The sequence below is a fragment of the Astatotilapia calliptera genome, chromosome 22 (assembly GCF_900246225.1).
Source record: "Astatotilapia calliptera chromosome 22, fAstCal1.2, whole genome shotgun sequence".
NCBI lineage: Eukaryota > Metazoa > Chordata > Actinopteri > Cichliformes > Cichlidae > Astatotilapia > Astatotilapia calliptera.
Genome location: NC_039322.1, coordinates 22,924,567 through 22,949,652, shown reverse-complemented (window position 1 = coordinate 22,949,652; position 25,086 = coordinate 22,924,567). Strand labels below are relative to the sequence as shown.

General features: G+C 42.1%; 1 protein-coding gene and 1 long non-coding RNA gene across 3 annotated transcripts; both read left to right on the top strand.

Annotated features, from left to right (window-relative positions):
• Positions 1-8,123: 8,123 nt before the first annotated feature.
• On the top strand, positions 8,124-9,169 carry LOC113014661 (uncharacterized). The gene is made up of 3 exons (XR_003270987.1): positions 8,124-8,253; positions 8,349-8,441; positions 8,599-9,169. It is a non-coding gene; the product is annotated as an uncharacterized LOC113014661 (long non-coding RNA).
• Positions 9,170-17,347: 8,178 nt separating this feature from the next.
• On the top strand, positions 17,348-21,212 carry gja4 (gap junction protein alpha 4). 2 transcript variants are annotated; one of them, XM_026157216.1, is made up of 2 exons: positions 17,348-17,538; positions 19,240-21,212. In XM_026157216.1, the coding sequence occupies exon 2, from the start codon at positions 19,243-19,245 to the stop codon at positions 20,368-20,370; it is 1,128 nt and encodes a 375-aa protein (XP_026013001.1). In that variant the 5' UTR covers positions 17,348-17,538; positions 19,240-19,242; the 3' UTR covers positions 20,371-21,212. The 2 variants fall into 2 exon arrangements, with proteins under 2 accessions (XP_026013001.1, XP_026013000.1); XM_026157215.1 differs by having other exon boundaries at positions 19,234-21,212.
• Positions 21,213-25,086: the final 3,874 nt, after the last annotated feature.

Genomic DNA, 25,086 nt, shown 5'->3' with positions numbered 1-25,086 from the left:
GTGTCCATTACATTTCCGGCAGCACACTCACTACCGTTTTATGTTGACAAACTTCTTTACTCATCATCATTCTTTTGAATAAGAAAGTTTTCTCTCTTTATTACCTGATGAATATTTATGATGCACACAGTAAGAACTGAGGTCAACTGTTTCACTGCATAGCTTGCTGCTGCTTTTCACCTACAGGCATCAGCAACGCGTTCCATATCCACGTTGCGCTTTACTGCTGCTGCACTTTCAGCAACAATTAAGCGTCTGGAGCAAGCAGGGGAAACACAGTTTCAGAAGAACTGCACTTGTAACAAGTGTGTGTGACGTGTAACACCCCCCTTTTTGTTCTCCATAGCAGTGACATTTGTGGAGCAGCTCGGCTCCATCCGAAAGCCCTTTGGTTTCAGCACCATGGTCAGTGACGCTGACACAGGCCACTGTGTGAGACTGTCTGCATGTGCATGTGAGCACTTTTAACAGAAAACGTGCTGGCTGTCAGGATGAAAGCGTCAGGATGGGTAAAGATCGGAGATGGTTACTCTGCTTGGTGTTAAACCATGTTAAATCTCCAAACATGTGCTCACATCTGCCTTTGATTACTCTCTAAATATACATACATATGCTCCCACACACACCAGCTTCAACAGAAGGGCCTAGCTGTTGCAAAAATTCTCAAATACTCAACACGCAGCACTTGCCTCCAAGCTCTGCTACAAGCATGCCTTAACATTCATGTAAAATGTATAGAAATCCACCCTTCAGTGTGTTTACATATTTGCGACCTCCGCTTCTTCTCGTGCCGGTTGCATTCTCAGTCATGGCGCTTCAGTTTTTCCTGCACAGCAATATCAGTGAAGAGTCAGTAGCCTTGCTGTCTCAATGTAAGACAGCCTAATGAATATTTATTGGTTCATTGGGTCAAGGAGTAATATCTACATTTTCAACATGGCACAACATGCGCCTCTTCCACTCATGTATGTTGCGGGCATTCATCATCAGGGCGGAATCGTTTAGAGTACAGCCTTGCGCCACCTGCTTCACAGCCCCCCAGCAGATCTGTTTGTGTCTTCATTAGCACTTGTCTGAACTATGCTAAAGCCCGATGACAGAAGACCTTGACCTTGGCTCACAACAAACTGGTTCCATGTTGGCGTTGTAAAAGAATTCTTTATTTTTCTCTTGCAAACCAGCTGCTTTAAGAAGTTCTTGTGATTGAAACCCTGGATTGCATGATTACAGAAGAAATTGGAAATGTGATTTTCTGCAACAGAAACATCAGCTGGATTGTTATTTGGAAAACCCCAAGCCCCTCTTTAGGTATTTCCAAGGGCCTGAGAGTAGACGATGCAGTTATTCTTCATTTCTGCCATCTGCAGAAAAGAAATTCGAAGTCAGCGGCAAAAGCAGATACTAATCTTTCTTCTCTAAGGATCAAAATATCAGATTAAAATTAGCTTTGTACAACCATTCCCATGTATCCCAGCAACATTTGAGTGTACGTCTATGCATCACAGAGAATAGCAGGCATCAAGCATTTTCCATTGTGGGAGTAAACAAGAGGAGGTTTTACGCATTTGTTGGAAAACTGGAACCAAGATGGAAAAATATGTGATTATTTTTTCCCTAGTAGCCAAGCTTGAAGGCAAAATGAAATGTGAATATTTAAAGGTAAAATTGAACATAAAAGTTATCTTTAGTGCTTTTATGTCAGGGGTGTGATGGTTAGCGCAATTCCCTCAAAGCAAGAAGATCTTGGGTTCAAATCCACTATCCAGCCTTTCTGTGTGGAGTTCACATGTTCTCCCCATGTCTACATGGGTTCTCTCTGGGTACTCTGGCTTCCTCCCACAGTCCAAAGACATGCAGCTCTTCTCTCTCCCTAGCTGGCGTTGGGTCTGGATCGACTGCTGTGGGTGCCAATGGTTGTCGAATTTCCTTCACAACTCATTGCCATGCATGGCGATCGTTGGCGATTGTCCTGGCCTCGTCGAGATTTATTCTGCCCTTGATGTCATCTTTGACCTGTTTTAGCCATGTTTTCTTCTGTGCCGTTCAGTGGATTATCAACTGGGTGGGTTGTTTACGCCAGAGGAGTTGATGTGGTAGTCTGCTCACATCCATTCGACACACATGACCAAACCATCGCAATCTGCGTATCTGCGTTTTTTAATTTGCCCATCAATTGGCAGTTGGTTGTCGCATCTCCGTCGGATGTCCTCATTTCGAAGGCGGTCTCGAAGTGATACTTGTAATATCTGTCAAAGGCAGTGCATCTGGAAAACTCCGAGTTTGTTGAGGTCCACTTTGAGCACTGTCCACGTTTCGGATCCATAGAGTAGTATCGGGAGGATTAGCGTCCGGAAAAGGCGGATTTTGGTCAAGATGGAAATATTGGTTCACTTCCACAAGCACCACTTTAGAGAAGTGAATGCTGCAGTTGCTTGACCTATTCGACTGTGGCTCTCTGCCGTGGACGCGACCTTCCTTTGCTCGATCAGTGAGCCCAGGTATTTGAACTGCTGGACTTGCTCTATTTGGATACCGTTGAGGTAGACGTTGGCAGGCAACCCATCTGTTGTCAACACCTTCGTCTTGTCAGTGTTTATCTTCAAGCCATATGACCCGGCAGCACCTGCGATCTTATATTGAACGTCCGTGGCTTAGGCGTCATCCTCGGCCAACACACTGCTGTCATTTGCAAACATAAGATCTGTCACGGTGGCATTTTCATCAAACTGGACTCCGCGTCTGCCCCTGAAGACTTTCCTCATGATGGTGTTGACTACGATGTTGAAGAGCAGCAGTGAGGCGATGTCTCCCTGGCAGACTCCAGATGGTGAATTTAGTGAATTTAGTCGACAGCTCATTACGGATGCGTATTTGGCTGCATGATCCGTTGAAATTTTCCTGCAGGAGTTTAATGACTTTTGGTGGGATGTGCTCGGTCTCCAGCGCTATCCAAAGTGCTGGCCAATCGATGCAGTCCAATGTGGATTGAAAGTCAATAAAGATGATGACCATCCATTTCCCACATAGAATGCACCTGGAGAATGCTGAATATCTGGTCACAGCATCCACGGTGAGATCTGAAGCCAGCTTGCTCCTCACGGCTCATTTGTTCATGATGTTTCTGCAGGCGTGATTGTATTACTTTCATGAAGACTTTTCCAACGATCGAGAGCAGACCGATGCCACAATAGTTTTGGCATTCTCGGTTGTCACCTTTTTTGAAGATTGGGATAATGATGGCTTTCTTCCGTTGTCTCGGAATCGTCCCCGTGCACCAGATATTTTGCAGAAGAAGGTGCACTCATTGGAGAAGAACATCACCGCCAGCCTTAATTGATTCTGCAGTGATTGCATCCACACCAGGTGCTTTACCAGTCTTCAAAGTCTGGATGGCCATCTTCACCTCTGCCAGGGTCAGTTCATCATCGGACATCGGGGTCTCTGGTGCCTCGATGGGTGGCGGTTCTGCTGGTGGTCCTTGTGGCGGGGCGTGATTGTACAGTGTCTCGAAGAACTACTTCCGACGCTGTAGCTGCTCAGTCAATGATCGTACGAAGGTGCCATTGGCCTTTCGGATGTTGTCGTTTGTTGATTTGGTTTTTCCACTCAGGTGTCGGAGCGTTCGATAAATTGTGTGGTATTCGTGCTTTGAGGCTGCATCTTCCAAGTCAGCCGCTACTTGGTTCCAGTAAGCCTCACGTTCTTCCTTCATTCTGCATCGGACGTCATTGCTGAGCTAACAATATCGCTCAAAGTCGACCAGCTTCACACATTTTTGTTCATCTATCATATCGAGGCATTCATCGGATATCCATGGCTGTGTTTGGCGGCGTATGGGAGGGCACAGTTCTTTGGCGCTTTCCATGATGGCGTCCGAAACTTGTTGCTCTTCAACGTTGACGCCTTGAGATGGCACCAGTGTTGCAAAACGGTTGGATAATGCTTTTTGAAATTCCGCCTTGCGAGTGGGATCTAACAGGCATTTCCAGTCGAGCTTTGCAGATGGGCGCTATTTGCGTTTGGCTCTTTGTAGTTGAAGTTTTATCACTGCACGCACAAGATAGTGGTCTGATCCACAATCTGGGCTGCACATCGAACAAACATCCTTAAGTGATGATCAGAAACGGGAGTTGATCAGGATGTAGTCCAACATCGGCGAGTCGTCGCCCATTGGATTTCGTCATGTGAGTTGATGTTTCTTTGGATGTTGAAATTGGGTGTTTCCGATGATGAAGTTGTAGGTGTTGGTGAAGGACAAAAGGCGCAAACCATTGTTATTCATTACACCATGTCCAAAACGGCTCATCGTGCTTTCCCACCCAGTCCGATCGGTGCCTGTGTGGGCGTTGAAGTCTCCAGCCAGTATGATCAATTCGGTCTGCGAGACTGAATCCAACATGTGTTGTAGTTGGTTATAGAAATCATCCTTGGCTGGGTCTGGACTTGTCTCAGTTGGTGCGTAGATGGTGTCGAGGTGTGTTTTGATGGTACCGCTGATGGTGAGCACTGCAAGGCAATCGGAGATCGGCTGGAATGCAACGACACTCTTGGTTGCACAACGGGCAACTATGAAGCCGACTCCTGCCTTTCGTTTTTCTCCACCCCAATAGTAGAGTGCCATCTGGTTGTCGGTGAGCGGTGGTTCGACGACCATCTTTCCCGATGCTGTGAGTCATAGTTCGGATCAAATCAAATCAAATCAAATCAAATCAAATCAAATCAAATCAAATCAAATCAAATCAAATCACTTTTATTGTCACATCACATGTGCAGGTACATTGGTACAGCACATGTGAGTGAAATTCTTGTGTGCGAGCTTCACAAGCAACAGAGTTGTGCAAAATACAATAATGTAAATAAGCAAAATACAAGAATGGCTACATCTGAAACTAATAAATATATGTACAATATATAATAGTATATGCATTTCTGGATGTGTATACTAAATATTTTTCTACGTGTGTGTGTGTGTGTGTGTGTACACATATTTTACAAATTAAATAGAGTAAACAATAAATAAAATATATAAAATAAAATATACAGAGTGAGACATGTGCAAAACAGTGGCATTACTGTACAGTATGGAGTGCATAATGTTGAAGTTCCAGTAGTGAAGCTGAGGTGTCTATGACGTGTTCAGCAGTCTGATGGCCTGATGGAAAAAGCTGTCTCTCAGTCTGCTGGTACGGGACCGGATGCTGAAGAACCTCCTTCCTGATGGAAGTAGTCTGAACAGTTTATGGCTGGGGTGACTGGAGTCCTTGATGATCCTCCCCGCTTTCCTCAGGCACCGCTTCCTATAGATGTCTTGGAGGGAGGGAAGCTCACCTCCAATTATCCGTTCAGAGCACCGCACTACTCGCTGGAGAGCTTTGCAGTTGTAGGCGGTGCTGTTGCCATACCAGGTGGTGATGCATCCAGTGAGGATGCTCTCAATGGCACAGTGATAGAAGGTCCTGAGGATGCGGGGGCTCATGCCGAATCTTTTCAGTCTCCTGAGAAAGAAGAGGCGCTGCTGCGCCTTCTTCACTGTTTTGTTTGTGTGTACTGACCACGTAAGATCCTCAGCCAGATGTACACCAAGGAACCGGAAGCTGCTCACTCTCTCCACAGCAGCGCCGTTGATGGTGATGGGGGTGTGTACTTCTCTGCACCTCCGGAAGTCCACTATCAACTCCTTTGTCTTTGCGACGTTGAGGGTGAGATGGTTGTCTTGACACCAGTGGGTCAGGGCGCTGACCTCCTCCCTGTAAGCTGTCTCATCACTGTTGGTGATAAGACCCACCACTGTAGTGTCGTCCGCAAACTTCACAATGATGTTGGAGTTGTTAGTGGCCGTGCAGTTGTAGGTGTAGAGTGAGTACAGGAGAGGGCTCAGTACACACCCCTGTGGAGCACCAGTGTTCAGTGTGATGGGGGATGAGGTGATGCTGCCCAGTCTGACCACTTGGCGTCTGTCAGACAGGAAGCTAAGGATCCAGCTGCAGAGGGAGCTGCTCAGTCCTAGATCCTGCAGTTTCCTGTCCAGCTTCGAGGGAACGATGGTATTGAATGCTGAGCTGTAATCTACAAACAGCATTCTCACATACGTGTCTCTCTTCTCCAGGTGTGACAGGGCAGTGTGTAGTGTCAGGGCTATGGCATCATCAGTGGACCTGCTGTGGCGGTATGTGAACTGTAGAGGGTCCAGTGAGTCGGGTAGTGCAGAGCAGATGAAGTCCCTGACCAGCTTCTCGAAGCATTTGCTTACGATGGGGGTCAGGGCTACAGGTCGCCAGTCGTTCAATGAGGAGATGGTGGAGGATTTGGGTACAGGGACGATGTTGGCCATTTTGAAGCAGGCTGGGACTACAGACAGAGAGAGGGAAAGGTTGAAGATGTGCGTGAACACTCCAGCCAGCTGAGCCGCGCATGACTTGAGGACGAGGCCGGGAATCCCGTCCGGACCAGTAGCTTTGCGTGCGGATAAAGCTGGAATGTCGATTTTGCAGCTCAGGAGTTCCTTGGCAATTATTTCTTTTTGGCCGATGTGGTGACCAGTTCGAACATTCCACACGGCGATTTGTATTTCCACTTTCAGTGTGATGATCTTTCGGTTTCTTCGGCCAGTAGCCCATTTCTCACCAGCATCCTGGTTCCCCAATACTGGTGCATCGGCTGCCCCGGATGCGGTAGCATTAAACGAAGAATTTAATTCAGAGCTGTCCATCGGATTCGTACCTGTTTTCCCCGGTCTCCCGGTTCTGGTCACTTCGGCAGGGTGACCACCTTCCTCCTTTTGCAGTCGGGCTTAGGACGGTCCTTGGCGGAGTTAAGACATGCAGTTAGTGAGGTTAGGTCTATTGGTGATTCTAAATTGTCCAAAGGTGTGAAAGTCTGTGAATGGTTGTCTGTCTGTGTTAGCCCTGCCCTCTGTTACCCAGCCTGTTGCCCGATGACTCCAATCCTGAACTATATAAGAAAAAGAAGAAGAATGTATGGTTGTTTTAATCATGAATAATGGTACTCATCTACTACTGAATTTGACACCTAACATTAGCTACAGCTGTTATGTAGATAGTCTACACTCTAAAAAGTAATTCATCAGGCCTTTTACCACCACTTGATTAAATCCATAGCTGCAACATAAAAATTCTAATTTATTGATTAAGATAGGCCTTCTAAGTTGCAAACTTTATTTTTTGGGTTGTGTTGAATTAATAATGTTGGTAATTACATTAAATTAATTTTATATGTAATTTGAAATTAAATCCCAATGTTAGTGGGTTCAAAATAAAATTCAAGTTGTAATTACTTAAAGAAATTGAATAGATAACTTATTTTTTTTCTTCTGATTTCAAATTCCCTCCCCTACCGACTTAACTAGCCCGGGCAAATTCACACATGTTGGGTTGCATGGTGCAAGCTTTTGTAAAAGACATTTCAAGGTAAGTAACATTTCATTTACAAATAACAGTTCTACCAAAGCAAAGCATTTGTGCTAGTCACCTGTAGTGGATTTGTGTATGATGTGATGCTCATACAGATAAGGAAATACTTTGCACTACCACATGTAGCTAATGCTAGCCATTCTAAACTTTAGCACAGCAGAGGATAAGACTTATAAAGTTTCATTTGAGTCTTCAGCTTCAGCTAGAGAGTGCAACTGTGGCTAGGAAAAGCGTGGTTAAAGTTTTGCTACACAGTGCAATCTAATTTCGATCTTAGGCTAATTTTGTTTTTCTTTTTACCAAAATTAGAAGCCTTTAAACTGTGAATAGTTTTGTCAGAGGGATAACCTAGAGGCTTCTTTTTTCCATCTGGCTCACCTATTTTATGTCTTTATAAAACTTGCATGACCTATACATTTTTTACAAAATGGGCTGGGAGTGAACAATGTGTAAATTCGAAACCTCTGCAAAAACAGGGTTGCTAAAACATTAGAGATTACACCACGGTTATGGTGGGGAAGTCTCCCTCGTCTTCACCAAGATTGTTTTTCTTCCCTCAAAACTTGGGGTAGCCTTAGATCACTTCTATCCTCTTTAAATAATGTATTAGAGCATTCATTAATGCAGTGTAGCTAATAGTCTGCAAGGTTTAATTCTTCTGTTTGTGTGGTCTACAGATAAAGGAGAAGTTCAAGAGAATAACCACTGTAAGCCTTGAATGGCTACACTTGACAATTGCACCCCAAAACTGATGGATGTCATTTTATCAAGGGGAGGAGCTAAGGGAGTGAGAATCAGGCAGATCAAGGACATGCTTCTTGAGGTAGGACAACCTTTAGACTTTGGGTAGCTTTGAAATGCACTTTGTTGTCAGTCACCCATGTATTTTATACTCATATTTTATTTTTTCTTAAATAGCACAAGACAATTGAAACAAGCAGAGAAGTAGCCATCTGCTGCCTTATCACTTTCCTTGGAGAGAAGGACGAGGACCTTTTCATGGAGTTTGGTGTAAGTAATTCAGCATTGTGTGTGTGTGTGTGTGTGTGTGTGTGTGTGTGTGTGTGTGTGTGTGTGTGTGTGTGTGTGTGTGTTCGTTCCATTGATCATCTGAATTCATTAAGATTCTATAATTCACTAACCTATTTTTTAAAATTTGCTTTACAAGGACACCGAAGAACTTAAGGCAGGTGATGAAAACTGCCATCATCAGTGACCGGTACACCCCTGGATCTAACCATAAGACTGCAACCATTGTGGTGGAGGAAACAAAAATCATGGAGGGCCAGAATTTCCCAAGGTGCTGTGTTTTGCTCATGGGCATAATATATGCTCTCAATCTGAGCTAATGCAAGGATCTGAAATATACTTTTGAAGTTGTTCAGAAGCTGTTCCTTGACCTTGATGGAACCATCATTATGTTAAAGATGTTGACTCTGTTTCAAATTGTTAGCTGTTTTGAATCCTGTATGTGTAAAATTGATCTTAAAGGTGTTTGCTGCATTGTGTCATAGAAAGATGCAAGATCTTGTAAAGTTTGGTAGGCATTGAAAGTTAACATTTACTGAACACTTGCATGGAAGTATTACTGCAACAAAATGTTTTCTAAGTAGATTTTTTACCAATTGAACACATTTGTTTCTGTGGTGTTAAATACATAAAGGCATATTCTATAACTTGGCTGTGATGGTATAAATCTAAATTTCTGGTTTATTTTCACTTTTTAAATACAAAGTGTTGAAATGCCTACTGTTAAAAAATAAAAAAAGTTATTTGATTAAAAAAATGTTGAATGAATTCCTTTCTTAAAAGCTATTACAATAAAAAAAATGAGAGAAAGCTAAAATGATGATAATAATGATGAAAATCAGCAACTTAATATTTTAAGTAATGAACTTTAAAAAATTGTTTTTGTAATTGCTGTAATTGATTACATAACACTTAAAAATCATTTCAAATAATGTGGAAAAAGTAATTGGAGGAACATAATTTTTATGAGTAAACAACTTAAAAATATGTTTTTAAGCTACCAAATATTACGTAAATGGTAATTAAAATCACCTTTGATTATGGAGGATAATTTAATTCCCGTAACTCAATATAGTTTGTTGGTTCAATCTAATTTCAACACAAGTTATCATAACTCAAAAAGAGTAATGGAAACTGTTGCGTTAATTTTTTTTGTTGAGCTTAAACAATAGTTTTTAGAGTGTAAATAAACTAACTACTGGTAAGTTAACAGCTAATCTAACATTAGCTAAAGTTATGAGGAAACAATATGAATAAAACTTGAGTTCAGTACCTCATCTAAAAGCGCAATTACTGGTTGAGCCATATTGTATATATTTTATCTGCAATAATGATGAACTACCAGACTTAAGGTGTGCCCAGTATGGATGAATTTTCCTTTGATGTGGAGACCAGAGACTACACAAAGTCAATGACATTTGGGGACTTCAAGTAAAATGGGTGAAAACAATCCCTTCTGTCAGCTTTGACGCAAGCGATTGAAGGGAGTACCAATAAGAGTGCAGGATACAGTTGATTGACAATATGACCTGACAGAAAATACATTAGAGCGTTACCTAACTAACCGGAGCATATAATCTCGCAAATGACCAACCACCGGTTTTAAGGCAACATGCGATGAGAGAATTGCTTACAGTGTTAATGCAGCTTCAGTCTTATATTATAATTTTACTGAGAGACCCCAGCTCACAAGTTACATAAGCTGTTTTCCCTCATTAAATCCAGAAAATGTTGGGAGAGTCAGGTCGGGACACAGTCAGCTGTAGTCTTTTAAGACATAATGTAGTGGGCAGGAGTTAGTTCTACTGCTGGTAATACTTGGTAATATTTGGTATAGGTGAGGATGCTGACCAGCTGAAGCTGTGTCGATGTGGACATCTGCGAGACAAGCTGGCAATATAAATACTGTTTAATGTCCATTTAGACCTAGTCAGATACTTACAGTTTTACATGCATCCATCAGATACTAACTAGAAAAGTTCAGGTCTGCAGTGCATGTGTAAAACTACTATAGTGAACATTTAAGTCAGTGAGAACAGTTTTTGTGTCATGGGCCGTGGTGCACGGGCACGAAAGGATCCAGGCGCAGACTCCGAGCTAACAGAAAGACACTTTATTGAAACAACGAAAGGCGACCCGGGGAAATTAGAGAGCAAAACAGAAACTAAAAACCCGGGGAAACAATGACACGAGGAAGCCGGGATCGAGACGGCGGGGGGCTGCAATAGAAAGGGGAGATGATTACTAGGGAGCCAGGAAGCGGGGAAAACATATCAGGACTGAGTTAGAGTAGGGGCTTACGATAGAACAGGACCGTGGGTGCTCGGGAGGGAAGTGTGGCAGTCCGTGGGGGCAGGAAGTCCGTGGGAATGGCGCGTGGGCCAGGTGAGCACCGCGAGATCCAGTTGAGCCGGAGGACAGGCAGGTAGCAGACGCCGAGTAGAAACCTGGACAGAAGTAGGCAGGTTAAACAAAGTTCCAAGCAGAAGAGAATGCACACTTTTCGTGGAAGTCTGGTTACCACTGTGGGGATGACTAACGGACTGGCGTGGAGCATCCGTCAGCGCCGGATTAAGTGGATCTCCGTGTAATCACCGTGATGGAGTGCAGGTGTGCTGGTGATGGCCCAGCCCGGGGGTGTGGCTACCCGAGCATCACGCATTCCACAGACACAGGACCACGGACCATGACATTTTGAATTCATGCCAAGCATCAGATAATCACTCGTAAGAGGGCTTGCCTCTGGATGTCTGGAGTTTTGATCTCCTCCATACCTGCTTCATACCCTGGAGGACGGGGCTGTGGCTCCCCACACTCCCTAGCAGATCGTTACATGGAGAAACCTTTGGAATGCAAGCATGCTGATCCACACAGGTGTGCACACAGGTGTACACACGGGTATTCACAGACGCGGACTACACCTTTCTTGGCTGCTGCCTCAAAGCACATTGTGCGCTGTCTATCTTGCGTGCTGCACAATATCGTTTATTATTTAGTATCTACTGATATCTACTGCTAGCTAGTTTATTGTGATGGTGCTGTTTTTTTTATTATGTTGCTCTTTGTTGTTTGCTTTCTCTTCTGTTTTTTTCTCCATACAGGTGACCCAGGTGATTTGTTTTTGTTTGTTTGTTTGTTTTTTTCTTTCTTCCCCCCCTTCTCACCGTCTCTTCTCCCCTTTGGTTTTCTTTCTCTCCCTCTCTTTCTTTCATTCTTTTTCCCTGTCCTATCCCCCAGTCATGTCTTTAACTTTGACTTTGATTTTTTTTTCGCCAGAGTGTATTATGCCCAGTGGACAGAACTAATTGATCCCCTACAAAAGTCCGGCCAGTCAATTGATCCCCAAACAAATGTGATGTGCGCTGTAGCTGGTTCATGCCCTTCGGGCTTTTGATAAGGGGAAACTTGCTGATCCTCCTTGTCCGGCTTTTCTAATAAAGATGTCAGCAGCTGCCAATGTGCACTTTCATGGCAATGCTCCAAGCTGGCTCCAATCAATAGTGTCTGTCCATAGGTGTAACAAGACTGGGTGACACAGTGTACTGTAAGAGGACCACACTGAGATCTAGACACCACTATGGGTAGGCGGCCTGACTTCATCAGGGACACATGGGAGACATACGAGGGAGTAAGAGTAAAGAGGAGAACTCTGAATTCTTAAGATATAATCGAACAATATAAATCGTAAAGAACCAGATACAGGATATAGCTGTATTTAGTTTCAGCTATCACTGTTGAAATCCCTGTCACAACCCTTCTCCCCGCAGCCGGTGTATCTATGTATATCTTTATTGCTTCAGAAGAACTACAGCTCTGCCTGTGTCATGCATATTTCATCAAAAAAATACGCAAAGCTGTGCAACCCAGAATCCATAGCTGATGTAGTGTTGACATCTTTACTAACCAGACAGCAGTGATAGACACACAGTGCCTGCTGTGCGGGAAATTTACTGTTAACACAACTGATAGAGTCAATCTTGTGCTATCCCCTGGAAAAACACATCCAGTGGAAGAAATAAGATTTTCACATTAAGACTTGAAACTTAATTTTTGCACAATAAAACATGGCAAAAGGTCTTTGCATTTCTCTCTGAGTGTGACGGCTGTGACACAGTGATGTTAGGGAAATGCAGCTGCATCCGTTTTCGATCATAACATTGTAACATCATACATGTCATATTTGATACGTGAGTTTCGGGGACCTATACATCATCAGTGTTATTTTTAACCCTAACCCCCTTATATGTCCCCTTATATGAAGGGAGGGAGTATGTTCCATTTGTGTGTGTGTCTGTCTGTTTGTTAGCAGCCTAGCATCCTCAGGTTTCAAGATATCATGTTAAAGTTTTGTGTGATAACAGATATCAGTAACAGCTTGAGCTAATTTCATTGTGGTGACTAATTGGGTCAAGCTCATGCACATGTGAAAATCAGTTAAAAACGAATATTACCCACAATTTTCTATAGATCATCTTCAAACATCACAACTTTATAGCATGCCTTGGCAGTCATGAGCAGGCTAAGTGCTGGCACCATCAACTTCCCTGTTAGTGCCTAAGGTCAAAACTGACCATGAAGAAAATTTTTGAGAAACTGTATCAAACAATATATCATATGAAAGGTCATGTAGAGAGCTATGTTTAAAGATAATAAAATACACCATTTCAGTAGGTAATACTTCAAGGTCATAGGGCAAAGGTCAAGGTCACATGAATCAGGAAAAAGCTTTAATTTCTATTGGTGTATTTCCTAACTTTAAAGCAATGTATTAGTCAGTGGGGGACATAAGCACTTTCTTTGTTTGTACAAAATTATATGGCATCAAAGTTACAAATAAAAATGATTATACTACACCAGATTTCCACATTAACAATGCTGACATCAGCACATTTTAGAGGCAATCGTGGCTCAAGAGTTGTCAGTTCATCTTGTGATCGCAAGGTTGCCGGTTCGAGCCCTGGCTTGGACAGTCTCGGTCGTTGTGTCCTTGAGCAAGACACTTCACCTACCGCCTACTGGTGATGGCCAGAGGGGCCGATGGATCGATATGGCAGCCTCGCTTCTGTCAGTCTGCCCCAGGGCAGCTGTGGCTACAACTGTAGCTTGCCTCCACCAGTGTGTGAATGTGAGAGTGAATGAATTGTGGAATCGTAAAGCACTTTGAGGGTCTTGAAAAGCACTATATAAATGCAATCCATTATTATTATTATTAGTTAATAAAAACACCATAAAATATCAATATCTTTTGAATTGCCCTTGCCCTTCAGGGGGAAGGTGCAATCTCTGAGTGTTTGCTTTGTATACAATAAACATTAAAATTGCACAAAAATGCCAAATGTAGCAAAAATTGCCCAAATTGTTAGTTAATTTCTTTTTTTAATTGTAAGATGGTTCAATAAACACTCCAGTTTTTTAAAAGAGAATTATTTTAGCAATTTTTTCACAGTTCAGGCTTTAAAGTGTTAAAACAAAAACAAGAAATCCAAGAGTGTAAATCACCGCAAATGAAGGCCCACATAAATGTATTAATCAGTGTTGAAAAAAGATGAAAGCAGGTGGGCACATGAGCAAAAATAGTGCTGATAAAACAACATAATGAACAAGAATAAGCTTTCAGCAGCTGTCCTAGCATCTTCGTGAGAACGTAATGAGATAATACTGGCATCAAAAAAACATCACAGCTACAATAACATAAAGTAAAATGCTCATTGTGTTAGTTTAGAGTTTTTAGCAGTTTTTCATATGCTAGTTAGGACTAACTATAAACTGTATATAGATGATGGACATGGCCTTATACTCCTATAGCCTTGAGTTGTGGAGCCAGATGTGACCAAATTTAGACAAGCGGGTGGTCAGCAAACTGGCCCATAAGCCTTATGGGTGCAATGCATAGATACAGCTACCTGCTTACTGGTGCAAAAGGCAGACCAATAAAATATTAGAATTTCATTCACAAATACCAGAGCAAAAGCTTAGACAGGCCATACCACACAGCAGGTCATGCTGTTTGTCATGTAATTTATTTAAAAGGCACCTGCAGAGCAAACACTGTGAGATTCACCAGATGGTTGTCAGTTACCCCTGCCTGTATCAAAAGCCTTGTCAAACCTTAACAAAACCCAAAGAATCCAAAATTACAAAGTTATTTCAAAAGGGAGAAACTATGCACAGAGGTTTTTGCACCAGGCTACAAATCTGTTAAATGCATCTCATTACTCGTAGAGATCAATTCATTCACTCACCAGCCTCAAGCAACCAATCGAGAAACTGCAGTCCAGAACTCATAGTATTGCTCTTACCACACATATCGGGAGTCGGGGTTGGGTGGGGGTGGGTATATTGGAGAAATGGAAATTCTGACATAATGATGGAACCAGACAAAATGTCAGATATATTTTATCTGTGAACTTAAAAATTGGCATGTCAGCAAGTTTCAGGGTTGCTTTTGAGATATTTTACTGGATAAGTGAAAATTCTGACCTGCCGCTGATTGCAGAAACAGTCGGGAACCACCAAAGTCTCATATCCATTAGAGAAAAGGATTATCTGCACAGTAATGTCACAACATAACTGTTAGGACTTTTTCAGTGTAGATGAAAACGCTGGAAAGATCAGCATGTCTTTAGTTTTTGTAAAAAATAGTTTTTTACCTCAGCGAACTGTGTCAGAAGGTAAAGAGCAATCGGATATGAGGTGTTGTGGCTTGTTTTACTGCAGGCAGTGTTTGCAGTTAATCATTTAGCAAAGCAAGATGAGGGTGATTTAGCACCCCGTCCTTTATTTATTAATGTTAAAGAAGAAAAGCACACAAACATAGCCATGATTTGTTTGCTGTCACTACTTTCTTTTTTTTCTAAGGGGACTGAAGCTGTCAAGTGAATGGATGAGGGCATTGTTGCTTCATTTTAACCTGCGGGAATACACCTGTCTGTATCGTTTAAGCCTTGTAGTTTTACCAGATGCAAGCCAACAAAGAGAACCTCAAAATCCTTCTCTCTCGTCCCCCACCAAAACTCATAATGGGATGTTCTTTGAATTACTTCTCCCACTCTATATTCATATCTGCATTATTGAGCTAGCCGATGCACACTCAGGACCGAATCACTCATAAAATACAATAGCGAATGATAAAATGTATCCAGCAGTGAGGAATTGATTGAAGTTGAGGCAGGCAATTAGTTTCATTGATAACTGTACAGGTAGGGAAGAACACACCGAACACAGGAAGACATAGTGCATCTCCTGAATGGAAACAGTTCTATTACTCTCTGTCGGGTGTCCTCACTTCTCTCCTCGCCATTCATCTGCAGATGTAATGACCAAAGAAAAGAGCAAGACGATGATCTGTCAGAGTGATTCACTGTCAATTTACTGGGCTTTCTATCCTGGTCCGCTTTGTGCAGCAGCCGGTGAGATGAACCCGGCCTCCTAATTCTTCTCAAAATCTACATACTGACACTTTATAATAGCACAGTGATGATTTCGAGCGGTTGAGAGGAGATGATTTTTCAGGGAAAGCTTTAATTGGCCCGAGTGTGCCATCAGACAGTTATAAGTGCACTGGTGATAAGTGGCTCAACTGGGACAGACTATGTTGTGAAAGGCAATCTGGTGTTGTACAGCGTTGTGACTAACAAGGCTGTTTTTTGTGTAATTGTGAGTAAAATTTTCACTTAAAAGGAATCACTATTTTAAATTCTTGGTGACTTGAGAAGGGTTTAATTCTCACAGAAGTGGTTTAACATATTCAATTAAACATTCAGCATCTTCTTTTGCAGTCTGTATTCGTAGTCTAAAAAAAAGAAAGGGTTTTTTTCTTAATTCAGTCTATGACCTCAAGGTTTTGTATTATTCCGATCTTAAATAGGGATAGAATATGTGATTTATATCATATACATTGACTATAGCCAAACATCTGCAACCAAACCTGTGCTCAACTAGCCTATTGTCTGGGCCTTGAATGAAAAAAAAGAAGTAAAAGCATACATGGTCTGACTGCAGACTTCCAAGAAGCACAACAAGAAGACAAACTCTTTTGCAGCAAGAGTTTGTCCTCATGTGCTGTGCAGCAAAGCAGTACAGCAATGCGACTTATTCTAGATTAGATGGTACCTTAATAAGTCACGTGTACACACACAGCTATACACAATACAAAGTAAATTCTTTTAAAAAATTAAATTATAGAATGATGATAACAAAATACAAGCCCTTAGGGATTCAAACAAATTTAAAAAAAACAGGAAGTTATAAATAAAGATGGAATTCAGTCAAAAACCGATTTACGTAAGTTAAACAATATTCACATTACAGCCAATTACGGGCCTTTATTGAAGAGATTTGCTTCTTGGAAATAAGGGGACTGGCGCCATTATGTGGCATGATGTAAAATTACAGGAGTCTACTATCAACAATCACAGTAGGCGAGAATATAAGGTTCATAAGGCTGCACAGATATGGACAGATATAGATGGTTTATCCTGCACTCTTAGGAGCGAAATCAGATAAACGTCACTGGTATTTAAAATGCTTATTAATTGATGGTTATTCGTTTTTATACGCTAGAAAAACAATTATAACTCAGTCTGCCCCAATAATGTGCACAAAGTGATCGACTTACAAAATACGTTTATTTATGTTCATTTGTACTCCACAGCAACGCGTTAAAACATTTTTTGTCACTCCCTTCTCTACAAAGGCCATACTATTACTTTTTCCCCAAACTCTTGCACCTCTAACCTTTAAATTGCCGAAGGCAGGCGACATTCCCATGCAATTAATGCAAATCTGCGGTCTTTAAACAAAGCTAAGACCAGAGCGCAGTTAACCAGAACCGCTGTGAGTTCATCCATCCCATTTCCTGGACCAAGTTCCTGAGGGAGGGCCGGTTTGAGCAAGCATGGGAAAGTTCTCCCCACTTTTTCCGATTACATCGATTCTTTTTAAAGAAGGCAAAACATAACCCGACCGGAGCAGCAGTGCAGTCCACTACTGGATAGAGCGGAGGTGACATTAAAGACGCACTGTTTGCTGGGACCCGTGAGGCTGTAAGAAGACAAACCCGGCTTCTAGAGAGAGAAAGGTGAGAAGGTTTTCCGTGAAAAAAAAAAAAAAAAAGGCGGGCATATACACTCTATACAGTTCTGATTAGTTGTCAGTGACCGAATTATACTCTACGTTGTTTGACATATTTTTATTTATTGGATTCCTTTTTTTGTAATTAATATTAACTTAGTAATATTTTTAAAGCGATTTACACTTGGGCTGAAACCTTAAAACCATCTTTTCAGAGATGGATGATAGGCTAGTCCTAGAATAAAATCTATTTTCAATGGAGAATTTATTCTTTTTGATGGCTTGTTAAAATTGTTCTTGAACTTTGGTAGATCTTACAACGAGTCTGCTTCTTATTCTTTTCCTTCTGTGTTGATAAAGTCGGACAGTAATAAGCCGGGCGGCTTTAAAACTACTTTAAAAGGGAGACCTGCTTCACCTTAATTTGACTTGTTGATTATTTTTTTTCTTTTGTGTTGTTGCTTTGATACTTAATATGGATGGTCTGCTTTATCAACTCAATGCTATGCTTTTCCCATCTCCTACAGTGACCTCCAACTAGTCTGCTGATATTCTGTGGTATGTTTTGTAGAGATAACAGCCATCCTCGAGACAATACCCCCGAAAGAGGATCAGTCAAGTTAGCGATTTCTGTGCCTGTTCAGCTGGGGCCAGTATCCCTGACAGTTCATTGAAACTCTTCGTGCTGTCAGAAGAGTTTTTAGTTTCCCTGTCTGAGACGTTTTTCCTTCTCACGGGGGAGAAAATAACAGACAAATATTAATAGAATAAACAAATAGACAAGTGTCACAGCAGAGCCTGAACTCACTCACACAGGATGTTTATTCAGTTGTGTGTGTGTGTGTGTGTGCGCGCGCGCGCACGCGCGCGCTGAGTTTCCCGACAGGCCACCGACTGTGTCATTTCTCGTTAACGATTTCCACGGCTTCCATTTCCATTACTGACCACATTTTATTTTTTAAAATGAAATCAATTAAACTGTATAATTAAAGTGTGCATAAATGAACTGATTCATCCAGCCCAGAATAGAATATATTCTTTGTGCCTGCATTATGTAAACGTTGCTTCATTTGGACTTGTTCACCCCGGTTTGCTGCGAACAGACAAAGTGTACACCCCTTCCCATTCATTCTAAAAGCTAACTTTGGCAGCATATGTTTTTGTTTTAGTTCATTTTAGTGGGGGGCTCACTTTTTCACGTCTCCATGATGAGGAGTTGGGGCCCCACCTTAACAAGAGTGTGAGCTCATGGAAGAACTAATAGGGGGGCTTCAGCCAGATATACGTTCCTCAGCAAATAGAGACACCATTATGCTGAAAAGGTTGGAGAAACTTAGCTCATTTGCTGCTTATAGGTGTGATTAAATGTTTATGCTCTGGCTATGAGTTTTGAAAAGCACTAACAATTTTGTAATGGTAATAACAATGTGCCAGGTACGTGATTAAGTGTAACAATGGTTCAGCCTGTTTAGCGACTGAGCAGTCAAGAAAACGAGGCCATATGACCCATATTAAAAACTAGACCTGTAGACAAGTTTAATGGGTCCATGCTACCTGACTGAACAGCTTTCACTTGAGATTAGAGTTTGAGGTGAAAAAGGTGTAGATTGTGATAGGTTATTACTTATATATGCTACAAAATCCTACCAAAACTTATGCACCTTTTGTGGGTAACTTTAATGACCTGTTGTCTCCATGTTAGGAGCAGAGGATGTCCAGAGCTGACTGGTCCTTCCTGGAGCACCTGCTGGAGGAGGGCCAGGAGTATTCAACAGCTATTGGCCGGGTCTGGCTTACCGTACTCTTTCTGTTTCGCATGCTGGTACTGGGAACTGCTGCTGAGTCTGCCTGGGATGACGAGCAAGCAGACTTTGTTTGCAATACCATCCAGCCTGGCTGCACTGCTGTTTGCTACGATAAAGCCTTCCCTATATCCCACTTCCGCTACTTTGTCCTCCAGGTCATCTTCGTCTCCACGCCGACCATCTTTTACTTTGGATATGTGGCTATAAGGGCTGGGAAGGACAGGAGAAAAGATGATGAGAAGCAAGCTGAAGAAGGAGGTGCTGGTGGAAGAAAAAATGGGCTAGTTCACACAGAAAGAGGCAATATCACAAAAAATGAAGAGACAGAGAAAGAAAAGAGTGGCATGAAAGGCAGAAGGCTAGAGAAGTCTCCCGAGGTGCCCAAACTGAAAGGCAGGCTGCTGGGAGCATACGCATTCAGCATCTTATTGAAAGTCCTCTTAGAGGTCGGCTTTATTGTTGGGCTTTGGTTCCTTTACGATGGCTTCTTCATTGCACCAAAGTTTGAGTGTAAAAAGTACCCTTGTCCCCACACGGTGGACTGCTTTGTGTCTCGACCCACAGAAAAGACTATTTTCACCATCTATACTCAGGTGATTGCTGCCATCTCCCTGTTACTAAACCTCCTCGAGCTCCTCCATCTGCTCCAGCTTGCCATCGCCTACCGCCTGGAAAAACGCCAGCAACAGGACTACCTACCTCGGCCCGAGCGGGAACCGGTGCGACAAAAGACTCCAGAACTCCAAACGGAGGCATCACAGGCTTATAAAGCAGGGAGCCATATTGAGCTCGCCGTGCAGAGTGAGGCTCCACGCTGTCCAAACCCCTGTGAGCGCTACGGGGACATGCCCATAGAGGTGAACTGGGGAACTGGAGATGCTGGGAGCGACGCGCTTCCCAGTTATGTGAACTGTATGGGTGCTATGAGAAAGACACATTCCCCTAGAGTCCATTATAAGAAACATGCACACCACACGGGAAAAACTACTAACGGTGCTCATAAGGGACACTCAAAACAAAAGCATTATGTATGATGTAGTCAGTCAGACTGATGTTTCTATGGGAGTGTTTTTTGGGCTTCAGATTTTTTTTTATAAATATTTTCCTGCACACTTGACTATCAGGAGTGCACAGTAAGATACAGAAGAACAGCTACTGTACTGTGAACGTAATGCCTCAGAGGCTGACAGACACTCAAACAGAGATTTATCAGATAAATGGACCTATTCAAAATGAAAAATTTAAAGAGCACTCCCCAAGGCAAAGAAAATGAGACTCCACAGTGAGAGAAGATTAAAGTCATAAGATGCCTTAACGTTACATTTAATGGGTTTTTAGTGCTGAATGTGAAAGTGGGCTTTGGATAGGGTGTTGTGTGAGAGTTTACTGGAGAGTTAAATTTAAATATACTCCCTGGAGATTTGCACTGTAACTTCTTTTTGAAGCCAGTTCTCTCCCAAAGGCTCTGTCCACCCTGTGGAATGTACTGGTCTCTGGATCACGCTCAGGTCCCGGGAGGATAATGACTGCGTGGATGCAGGCACGCACGCATGCATGCACACACACAATATAATTTTGCCGCTCAAGTTGAGGATGCGGGCTTGGAGAGCAGGAGCAGAGGGAAAGGGGAAACCAAACTATGGGACTTATTATCGCCAATAACCGCAGCATAATATCTACAAAGAAAACAGAGAGAAGGAAAGCACAACACACAGACAGGCATCCATTTGAATGAATGAAAACTAAACCTTTAGTCGGTTAGAGGTTGATCTTGCGCCGCGACCGGGGCTGAAAGCGGTACAGAAATGTACAAATTCAAAGAAAGGAAACGAGTTGTTCTGTGAAAACTGTATTTAATGTTTATTTTTGAGATATTGCAAAGTGATAATATTTATTATTTTTTTGAAGAAATAAAGTTTAAAGTATAATGAACATATGAAAAAAAATCAATAACTGCATCACAGATATACTTTCAGAACCTTTCAGCCTGCTTTGTGTTCATCATGGTTTTATTCCCTTTCTTTCCCAAACACAGGGATGAGATTTCTACGGGGGAAAATCTCTCTTAAGCGACTGCTCACTTGCTGCTATCCAAATACTGTCTCCGCTACAGGAAATTAATCATTCAAGAGGAAGATAATAGAATAAATAATAGAAAGAGAGAGGTGTGGAGGAGAGGATGGGTTTTACACGCTATTATGAGCACAACCAACTGAGGGGAGAAAACGGGGGGAAAATGGAGGGAAAACACTTTTGACTTAATGGCTGTTTTCAAATATGTAACTGTGGCTGCACAGGCAACAAGGCCATCACTCAAAATGCCAGTAAAAGTTCATACGAGGAAGAATCGCACTTTATTCAGGCTCTATTTAATTTCCCCTGGAGTGCACTGCACTGATGGCCAACGCTGTTTTTTTTTTCTTTTTCTTTTTGATGAAAGCAATTGATAAAATACAGAACTCAGCACCTTCGACAAAAGGTGCTCGCCCAGCCTCTGAAAGAATGTACTCATACGTCTTTTTTAGATTTGTAGCTCTGCAGCAATACAGCATTCATTTCCAGCAATTTACTGGACTGTCGATATGATGATAAGCAGTTATCTATGGCAGGAAAGGTGGTCGGTGGGAAATTCAAGTGAGGTGCGTGTGTGCGTGTGTGTGTTTGAGAGGTCAAATCTGCAACAAGCAGCTGAAGAATCTGACATTTACTTTCAGTTTACAGCAGTTTGTCAAAAAAAAAAGAAATGTTATAGTGTGTAATAATAATAATAGGAAGCCTGTTTCTGTGTGCTTAAAGTGGAATGTGTTTTTATTGCAGGAGCATGTCAAGGATATATTGGCAGATACTGTTGAGAAAACAATCCAAACAGCCTGCTGAAGCTGCCCACTTTAATGCCTGTTCACGAGAACTTGGCTAGCATCTGGCATTCCCGTGAAGCTCTTTTTTATTCTGTTTCTTTTTAAATCTCAGTCTGCATTCGCGTGTATGTGTCCGTGTAATTGTTTGTGTCTGTGTTTCCACAAAAAAGCCAAAAGGCCAAGGAACAGATTGCGCAGGGCGACCCGTATCAGCCCTCGCTCGCCTGCTGGAGCCAGACACCGAATAGCTGAAGTAGCTTTTGCGTCCGTCTTCCTCAATAGCCCATCAAGGTGCAGAGACTCGACGTCCTGCTCTACACTATCTGCAGACTCAACTCTCACCTCCTGTTCAGCGAGGCAAATGTAAACCTAGGAGGATGAAAACAACAGACAGTGTAGGTTATTTTGCTTTAGCCATTTTTTTTTTTCAGAGAAATTCAGTTCCCTAGACGACAATGAAAGTGATCCGAGCGCATGTTTCTCTAATGGGGCAATTGAACATTTATAAAACACTCTCACATTTATTATTAGTCTGATTACAGATTATTCATGTCTAGATTATTTCCAATGATCTAAGGAACCAGTCACTTTCCAGATAATCTGATAGAATTTGCATTTGTTTAAATATACTTGCTCTCTGAAACTAACATGAAGGGAGTCCATAAGATGGGAAGAGCTGTATTAGTGAGAGAGGCTTATACTTGTAGTTAGAAAGGCAGCTCCTGGGATCAGATGCCATTCTTACTGTGTTTCCTGACATTGTTGAATTCTCTGCTGATGCGTTTCCTCAGTCTGCTGGTGAAGCCACACACAGTGCTGGTGCTAATCACACAAAGAAAGACAGTCTTTTAGTTTGGTGAATGAGCATACAGTACGTGGATACTCGTGGGCAAAGAGCTATGCTGAAGCATTTGGAGTATAAAGGAGTTTGAAGGGTCTTTAGATATCCGCCGAGCTCTAGCAGGTATTATAAAAGGTCAGCCGTTGTGCCGCCCACCTCTCATGCCCAGCACCAACCTTTGGAAGGACTTTAAAGGATTCACCTGCAATGAGTGCCAGGCTAGACAAAAACAGCCTGATCCAGTGTCATACTTCCTGCCAGCTGTACTGCTGAAAGCCCTGCATGTTTATAAGGAAAGGACCCCGAACAAGGCAAACAAGGCACTCAGATGCACAAACACGCTCTTAAGAAGGCCAGCATTACCTCACTTCACAAAACGCTTTCAGACAGCAGGCCTTAAAACAGCAGCTACAGGCTAGGTGAGGTCACCAAAACTGTGCAATGTTTCTTTAACTGGATGTGTTTAGAAATAATGTTTCCTGCAGTATTTTAGTAGCAATACTAAATCTAAATGTGGAAAAGGCAAAGCTTACATGTGCCAACCCCCTTTGTTTCTCTTGAAATCTATGCAAACAATACCGACACACGAATCGCTCAGCATCCATAACAATGCACACGGTTCATGCACCACGTCTTTAATTTGGGCATTTGTGCTACTCAACAATATGCAACAGAAACACTTTGAGCAGTTCCTAAATTTAAACTGTCGACAGGAAGTGGTCCTGTATCTGTTTCCCGTTCCAGTGTTGTTTCTCCCCGGGGACTTGTTGCTGAAGATTGTTCACCCTGACAATGGAGTCGCTGTGGGCATTGTTACATTGTTTTAAATGGACTCCCCTGTGTTTGCTGACCTTATGCCACTGCTGCCCCATAAAAGGGTGATGAGGAAAGTGGGCAAAGCGCCTGCTGTGTGTGTGGCTGGAGTCAATTAAGAGAGCCAATACCTCACAAACATCTTACAGAGAGCTGTGTATATGTGTACGCCGTGCTGTGCTACACATCAGTGTTTAAATCTGCACTGATCAATGTTTCATTTCCTCAAAAGACCAAGTGAACTTATGTGACATGGGTTGTTTGTAGTGATGAACATATATATATATATATATATATATATAGTTAAAACAATCTCCTTAGTATCAATCAAACCTGGGGCTATGTTTGTGGGTAGATGGCGGGTGTACAGTGTGGTGAACACCAAAACAGACAAGGGGCTGTCAAATAGTCATATTGATTAGTAACACTCCGGATGCTTCCTTTAATACCACTTTAAGCATACATACTTCCTTTATGAAAGGAAAGGGGGAAACTCCACCACATGATTTAGAGCGGTGCACCATCCATGATTAACCCTGAATCCATGATTTGATTGCTTTCATGAAAAGAATCAAAAAACCTGACAAAGTGACTCCGATGGTGTAAATGTTAATTATAAGTGTGTTTTCCATTCCCATTTCAATAATCAACAACGGTTTGTTTTGAAATTTACAACAGCATTACTTCTTATGAGCTATATTAACCGGTGTTAATGAGTTTAAAGTTCACTTGAATTAAGTTTGCTTTAGTAATGTCCATTACTGAATAACCAACCTTTAAGATCATTTTGAATTAATTTTGTGAATTAATTTTTACCTGGCGCCAGTCTCAGATAAGTGATGGATGCAGGGAATTTTCCTTTGAATATAAAAATATGAGTCACCTCCTCAACCCGGGGAGCTACACTGCCCTCAGCTGCAACATTATTAAGGAGTTCAGTGTAAGTGCGCTTGCTGTGTATCACGCTTCTCTTTCCTTAAACATTCTCCTTCACACTTTTCCTTGACCTCACGTTTTCCACTGAGGTTTTGTTTTCGTTTTTCTTTACCATACCCAGTTTTAAAAAGTGAGCAGTTACTTATTTTCATTATTCTGAATGCAAACATTCAAAATGTGATTATCATGTCTGGGACAATAAACACTACTGATCATGACAGAAAAACTCCTTCTCTAATTGTGTCATATTAAAATCTGCACATTGTTCTGTTTAGCAAAGAGATTTCGCTCGCTGGGGGCAG

Excerpts from the sequence above, each read along its gene's own strand:
- gja4 (XM_026157216.1), top strand. The coding sequence starts at position 19,243 with ATGTCCAGAGCTGACTGGTCCTTCCTGGAGCACCTGCTGGAGGAGGGC.